The sequence below is a fragment of the Orcinus orca genome, chromosome 3 (genome assembly GCF_937001465.1).
Source record: "Orcinus orca chromosome 3, mOrcOrc1.1, whole genome shotgun sequence".
Classification (NCBI taxonomy): Eukaryota; Metazoa; Chordata; class Mammalia; order Artiodactyla; family Delphinidae; genus Orcinus; species Orcinus orca.
In genome coordinates this window covers 79830813-79838664 of record NC_064561.1, presented here as the reverse complement: position 1 = coordinate 79838664, position 7852 = coordinate 79830813, and the positions used below count along the sequence as shown (strand labels likewise).

General features: G+C 42.4%; 1 protein-coding gene across 1 annotated transcript; it reads left to right on the top strand.

The window, feature by feature from the left end:
• The first annotated feature begins 393 nt into the window (after positions 1–393).
• Positions 394–7635, top strand: CTXN3 (cortexin 3). The gene is made up of 2 exons (XM_049707284.1): positions 394–680; positions 6509–7635. Exon 2 carries the CDS (start codon positions 6599–6601, stop codon positions 6842–6844), a length of 246 nt encoding a protein of 81 aa, XP_049563241.1. The 5' UTR covers positions 394–680; positions 6509–6598; the 3' UTR covers positions 6845–7635.
• Positions 7636–7852: the final 217 nt, after the last annotated feature.

Genomic DNA, 7852 nt, shown 5'->3' with positions numbered 1-7852 from the left:
GCCCCTCATAACTGCTGCTTTTCTGAAAGGGCAATTTTGTCTTCTTTAGGAAAAGGAGTCTTCCCTTTACCTCCCAAATGCTAAGTTGATGCCCTTCCCCAGAAGTCTTCCCATTAATTAAGTTGGCCTGAAGGTCATAAACCATGATCAATTTGGAGGCTGGTCGCTGCAAGGTGCTAATTAACACCCCCAAAGAGGAACAGTGTCAACAATCAATAGAGAAGAACAGAGCCCTGGTAGATTTATGGCTTTGATTTTGAAAAGGTATGGGAATGCCCTGTGATGTTTTCCCCCATACTCCTTTTGAATGTTAATGCTTTCTTGAAGATGATTTCAGACACACTGCTAGGATACTGCCTCTACTCGCTGAAGCAGAATCCTCTGAAGAGTTGCTGAGGCAGAACCGAAATCATGGCTCGCCTCAGAGAAGCAGCTGTATTGGCCGCTAATGATGCCTCACACAGAAAGAGGATGCTCCTTTAACTCGGGGTGTTAATGGGAAGTTTCTAAGCCTGAAACAACAGCTTTAGCTCTGGGGTATGTCATCAGCTGCTTGCAGCTTACCACTGTCTACTGCTTTAACACAGCTTGGTTGGGAAGAATGGAAACTAAAGAGGCTTGTAACTACCTGTAACTGTTCCACCAGGAAATGGATCAAGTGTTTGTTCAGCCAGATCCAGGTATTTGACCAAAATCTGTATCTCTGATGGGCTAATTAAACGCTTTTCTCTAACTTTAAATATATGCATGAGCCATGATCGCATGGATGCCTTCTGGATCCAAGTTCTGAATTTAGATCTAGCTGTCAGATAAAGTCTAATTAAATAGTTGCTAGGTAAAGTTAATGCGAGCGGGTGAAATGTAATGATGCCTTTATTTTTAAAGCATGCTTACGTTTATAATGCTACAGATACTGGATAAAGAGTAGTAAAACGCTTTTTTCTTTGCTAAGCTGCAGTAAATTATTCTTGAAAGCTCTTTGCCCATTACAATATATTTTTTTCTGTTCACCTAAAACATCCAGCCTTCCAAAATGTAACAGGGATGTTCTAATTTGTTTACAAAGGATCTCAACCCAACAACTCATAATGATGGTGCTGACCGTCCCTGCTGTCCCTGGGTGATGAGCAATGTGCAGCCCTAGCCTTTTGAGGTATCAGCAAGCACTCTCTTTCACTAGGAAACACACAAGGGAAAGAAAACTGAGTAGAACAGTAAGGTTTATCGTTTGAGGTTAAAAGTTCCGGTTTGCTAGTGATGCCTTTTGATACCCCCATTTACTGACTGGGCTCTTGCACGGTATTTTTCTGTTGTTCTCAGCAAGGCTGCAACCTTGCCCTGCAGTGCCTTTAAAACTCTTTAAGCAGATATTAGGAGGAAGATGAAGATAGGGAAGAAGTAAAACTGAGGTTAGGGCTCAGGCTGAAGACAAAGGTCTCCTGCTGACCAGCATGGTGAACCAGGTACAACAGGGTTTACTCGCAAACCCAAGCAAACGTGTCTGCAGGCTGACTTTGCAGGGATGGGCAGAGGAAACAGACTTTCTGGTGCAGTAGTGGGGGCTGGCAGCAGTTCTGAAACTGCCTGTTGACATTTGTAGCTGACCACATTCGCTTGTCTTTAAAATCATTATTTATGGACTTTCTACTAGCCTTGGTCTATTTTTTGAGTGTTCAAAATAATTTTACTCTTAACCATCCTGTGAATTCGGAAGCATCAGGACTGTTGTATTGGAACAGGAGTTCTGTATTTGGAAAAGAGGAATATGGAAGTAGCCATGTATTTATGTGAGCTGAGAAAATGGTGTGGGGGGAGTCATGGTTAAAACGCAGGAAGTACTTAGAAAGAGCCAGGAAGTCTTTACCTGAAGGTCTTGGCTGGCCACCAAGAGGGCCATGAATTCTTTGAATTTATAGGAAATATTTTGCATCTTTGCATATATATCCTGGAATGCAAGTTGCTGTTCACTGGATTCAGCCACAGAATTTCCAAAAGAGATGAGGTGGCTTTGACGGAGGGCTCCCAATTGTGGGAGGAGATGTATAATAGGGTTGATGGGATGCTTAGACGTCTGGGGTGGCTGGGTGGGATGGAGGGTGGGGAGTGCCTCCAGACACTTCAGCTATACAAACAGCCATGCAGCTGAGGCTTCCTTTAGCTCAGAAAGTCGACAGTGATTCTCTTCTGCATCAGTCTCAGGATATGTATTACTTCAATCATTAAAAGCCAGGTTAACATTTCAACAGCCAGTTTCAGAACGGTTGCAGGATAGTGCAGCACTTTGAGGAAGTTCGTCCCTGCCAGTCGTTGCAAATTCAGTCCCGCTTACGTAGCCAATTCCCTTCCTGTTACAGTCTACTGACTGGTCTCACCACGCTGCCAGATAAATATAAACAAGGTACACAGGATGTCTTTGTGGGACAAAGTATCCTGTCCGTCATGTGTGAGTGTATACTGGACAAGCCTGTGAGTGTTCTTGTTCAATGGACGAACTACTTTTTACATCTCCTTTTGAAATTATGTCAAGTCATATAACTAGGTTTGTGGCCTAGAAGTTTCAAAAATTAGGTACAGCAATTATGTGGTTTCGGAGTACTTAAAATACAGACTGCATTGTTTCACTGTACCCTGCATGCCATTAACAGCTGAGGGATGACGACTTCCTACTGATTCCGACATTCTTTTGGGGGACGCTACTCTTCTGAATTTTATGATTTGGGGTGGTTTACTTACAATCTCCATTCCTGGCTTGAAAATTAGAAATAAATCTCATTTTGCACAAAAATCAGTTAAAGAGAAAACAGTCGCTCATCATCACCTATTTCTTGAGCACACACTATGTGCCAAGCAGGACTACACACGTACTGCATATACTGCAGCTGTTATTGCAATTCACTGCGGGAGGGAGGGTGCCTGAGTTGAGGACCACAGAAGTGAGATGGTGAAATCAAATGCCTGTGTGTGGTTTCCCAGGACAAGGGGGCAAATGCACTGAACTGATTCTGTTGCTGCCACTTGAAAACTAAGAAAAGAAACACGTCATTGTTTTAAGATAGATTTTCTCCAGATAAAATATTTTTTCTTACCGTGAAATTGTAAAATAAGATGCTAATGAGATGAAAAGTCTGAAGGACCCAAGCTTGAGATGGGTACGTGTTGACATTGATAGTTTCCATGTAAGACAATGGGATTTAGGATATTTTAAATGACTACCCTTCCCCACCAAAAAAGCAAGATAGGTAAGAAAGGATTGACCCCTTAAACATAGGGAGAGTGCTTAATTCTAGCTGATTTCTCTATTTTGGACCCATCAGCACTGAGGCCAAAGAAAATTAAAAAAACCAAACAACTGCTTCTTAAATCATGAGCTTTATGACTATTAAAGTGTCGTTGTGACCCAGACTATTTGTGATTCTTTGAAACAGGATCTATTTCAAACACAATGGTCTGACATCCCAGTTAGGCTGGATGACATGTGCTTTTTTTCCCCTTCCCTGTATCAGCCGGCACCTCCAAGTTTAAATTCAGTTCCCTGGACTCTAAGGGGCCAGAGATTTGCTTCAACCTCTATTTAGAGAGACAGTGACCACAGAGCAGCAAGGAATTCCTCAAGGACCTTGTTGTTTAATAAGGGGAAGTTGACGAACACCGTGGAGACATGTCCTGTAATAGATGCTGCCACAGGATGCAGGTGAAATGCTGCTGGGGACAGAGCAGGAAGCCCTGGTGCCTTGGGTGAAGGGAGAGACGGAGGCTCCACCAAGGAGGTGGGATTTGGTGTGGACCCCGAGGGAGGGAGAGAAAGCTGAAGGTGGGAACAGGGCGAGGAGGAGAGGATCAGGCAGAGAGCATCACGACTCAAAGCTCAGAGGTGGGAAACCTGGAGGTGTTCAAAGAATAGCAGGTGTCAGGTAGAGCTGCAGAGCAGACAAGAGTCAGGACGCTCTCCTTAGGTGTCTGCAGATCAATTACGTGTAAGTTTGTTTTTGTCCACTGGCCATTTTACTCAAAACCAAATGTGATTTGATCTTTGTTGTTTTTTGAACTTATTTTGAAAATATAGTAATACCTTAGAAAAATTTCACTGTCAGAGTATGTGATCTAATTTGTGGTCCAGAAAACAAGGGTATTGGGTCCATAAGGGGGTTGATGGATGGGTTAGGATCTTGGACATGGGAGCATGTGGGTTTTCTGAGGGGAGGAGTGGTAAGACTTGAGCTTAGAATGATGAATCATGACGCAGTATAGAGGAAGTATGGGGAAAGAAAGAGAGGGCTTCTTTGCAAATTAACCAAAGTGAGTGGCCTATAGTGAGAAGGACCATGGCTGGGATGGACTGCTCACACAGGGCTTCGTGACTAATTCAGGGTGTATACACTTTGGAACATCAGAGTCCAGGGAGCTTGGTTTGAGAAAAGGGATGTATTATATGACTTTTGAAAATGGCATCTTTTAACTAAGGTTTCCTTAGTCCATATTAAAATTAGACTTTATTTCCTAAGCACACACAAATGGACCCAGCAAAGGGAAGACAGGTATGCTGCGTGATGGGGGAAGCCAGTCAGGATTAAAATACTGCCACGAGTAACTCTGGTCCTTCTTGTACTTAAAATAACTGCCTTTTATTTTTATTAACACTGATGACGGTTGTGTCAAAATCTTTCGAAATAATTTACTCGCCCAAATTCCACTGTTCATCTAAAAGAAACATTGCATTTTTTAGGTAAAAGCAATCGTGAACATTTCCTAAGAATCATTTCTACCCAAAAGGGACATTTTACTCTAAGACAGACATTTACAAAATTTAGAGGTCTTTGAATATTTTTGTACTGTGGTGGCCAAGTGTTTACATTTATTTCTATTTCTGCATCTTATTATACTGATGCTTCCTTTAACTTAAACATGCTGTTGAGCTTTCCAAATCTGTAAATTATTGATTAGCTGATTGCAGGTTTAAAATCAAGCAGGCTTTTCTAGGGATTTCCATCAGTCCCAGGCAAAATTGTGTAACAGTTGCCATTTCTTTCTGGACCTCTGGATCTCCATCTCCCTTTATAACCATCTCCTGCTCTTCTCATCTCTACCCAGTCTCCTTCATCCTTCCCCAGGACTCTCCTGCTGGACGATCTGCTCACAGTACCCATGTCTGCTTCCCACAAGTCCTTTCTAGCAGCCCCTCGTTCCCGGCAAGATACTCCTTCAATTTCCTTTCTATCTACCACATTTCTCCCTCCTTCAAAAAGGAAAAGTATTCAAAGACAAATCCCTACTAATGTGTTAATGTGTCACTTTCCTTGATAAAATACTGCAATTTAATAGAGACCTTTGGTGATTTGACCAAATGAAGTTATTTTAATAGGAACTTGGGCACCACACAATATGCTGGGAAGGGAGAGGCTTACAGTTTATAAAGATTTGTAGAGTTCTCAAAATGCTTTCATCTCTAATGTCTCCTCAATTTGGTATATCTAAAAGGGGTTGGTGGTGAAAGGGTCAGAGAATAAGAGTATATATTTATATTTTAGCAGGCTTCTCAAAACACGTGATTAGGCTACAAAGAGGGTTAACCATATCCTTGCATCTGCCTTTTAATCAGCATAGGGTGGTAAAATTGCAAATTAAAACTGAGTTTTAAATCATTCTAGTTGTGGCTTCCCTGTGAAGAAGCGAAACCCCAGACTTATTTATAGGGAGATGTGGCTCATAATTTGAATTAAGATGACTAGGTTATTTACTGGATCTTCTTGGAATGGTTGCCCATCAGTGCAGCCCCCAAATGAATTGTGTACCCATTCTAAAACCTGAGTTATGGGATAAGCCTAGAAATTATAAGATGTTGAGCTAGGAGAAGAAGACTTGATACTTTGCCTCGTACAAAGGCCGAGGCTGGAGAAGACTGGTCCAGGGAGTCACGGCGGCGCTCACTGAGTGGAGACCAGTGGTGGGAAGGGAGGGACTGAACAGGTATTGCTATACTGGTCAGCCAGCTTACGGCTAGGGAGTCATTAACACAGGCTCACAAGGTTCTGTACCCAGTTCTCCACTGTTTCCATTGAACTTCACAGACCTAGCAATCTTTATGTTGTAAATGTACACAGTTAATGGTCCTCATTTTTCTTCTACTTCCCATTTGGATTAGGTAGTGTTTTCACAAAGAACTTCCTGAAAATGCATACCTGCCTCAGCTGTGTTGAGAACAGACAAAGACAAGGGCTCTGGCTTCATTGGGGCTGGGGGGAAAATGGACATAGAATGGGATTTTAGTAAGCCAGTGGGGATGGCAGGGGCCAAAGGGAGGGGTCCTGAATAGGATATGAAAAGACAAGAGGGAACATGGTAGGCGCTGCCTAGGCATCTATTCTTCTATCACTACATGGCTTTCTTTTGGCCCAGCCCTTGGAGAAAGTGTAGAGATTCCTTCTTTTCTCTGAAAAATATGATGGTGAGCCCAGAAATAAAGTTGCCCGTTGGCGTTGACTCTTTCTCCTTCCCTTTCTTTATTCTGCAGCTTCTTCAAGGTGCAGCCACCATGATCTCAGCAGGCTGATGATGGAAGAGAAGGAACCTGGGAGACCCTGTGCTCCAGCTTCCCTGGACGATGGATGGAGGACAGCCTGTCCCTTCACCCCTAGTGCCCCTTGGGAACGTGTCATCAGATTCTAGCATGTCTCTGGAGCAGAAAACCACATTTGTTTTTGTGATTTTGTTGTTTATTTTCTTGGGCATCCTCATAGTCAGGTGCTTCCGGATTCTTCTGGACCCGTATCGGAGCATGCCAACCTCGACCTGGGCTGACGGACTTGAAGGCCTGGAGAAAGGGCAGTTTGACCATGCCCTTGCTTAACAGGACAGGAGCAGGAACCCATCCTGAGGAGGAGAAATGCTTCATGTCTTGGCGCAGGATTCTCTTTAGTCAACGTTCTCAGCAACTCAAATTTTATCCGTATCTGATTCTAGAACCACAGTTCATTTATTCGGTGAACTTTTGAGGATATTGGAAATGGAAGTTTATATTCCTAACCCAAAATAGGAAGGTTTAAATTTCAATATTTACTCAATGAATGAATGTTGAATGTGTGTGATGGTGCAACTGAGAACATCTATAGTGACTTTGCCTAAAATGAAGCCCTACCGGACCTGACCAGAGAAAAAGACTAGAAATGATCTGATCTGAATCTGATGGCAGGGCCAAAAGAGACTTCCTTGTTCTAATCATGTCTCCCAGTTTGTTTTATTTTCATGGGAAGCTGGGTCCTGGGCAAAGAATGAGGAAGAAGTTGCTGAGTGGACCCAAAGCAGGTATTTGTTTTCTCCTAAAGCAAAGAGCACTGAAAGGCAATAGGAATGCTTAGAAGAGGTGGTTGATTCCTGGAAAATATGGGTGAGGATGATATCATTTTACTTTTCAAATAAAACTGAATTCAAAGGCTTACGGAGGTTTAAAAACTATTTACCAGGCCAAGTACATTCTGGGTATTCATATTAGTAACATGCGTAGAGGTAACTATACATAACCTGAATTTACTTTCTTTGCACAACTGGTTGAAATAATAGGTTGCAAGTACTGCTTCAACGTTTTTTTAAAATAAAAAGTTAATTGTTTAAAGGAGAAGACTTTTACAGTCTTAAGAGGAATGTGTGTTTATGACTGAATAGAAACCAAATAAAACTTTTCAAGAAACAGAAGTGTCTCCTCTCTTATTTCAGCGCTCGGGAGGCAGAGAGTGGCATCGAATACTGAGGGCTAACTGTTCTGAGAAAGAGAGCAAAGACCACAAAATGTCATGTAATTCATCCCTCTCCCATTTCAGGAAGGGTTCCCACAAATTTTTCTGACACGTAAGACCTATTC

Excerpts from the sequence above, each read along its gene's own strand:
- CTXN3 (XM_049707284.1), top strand. The coding sequence starts at position 6,599 with ATGGATGGAGGACAGCCTGTCCCTTCACCCCTAGTGCCCCTTGGGAAC.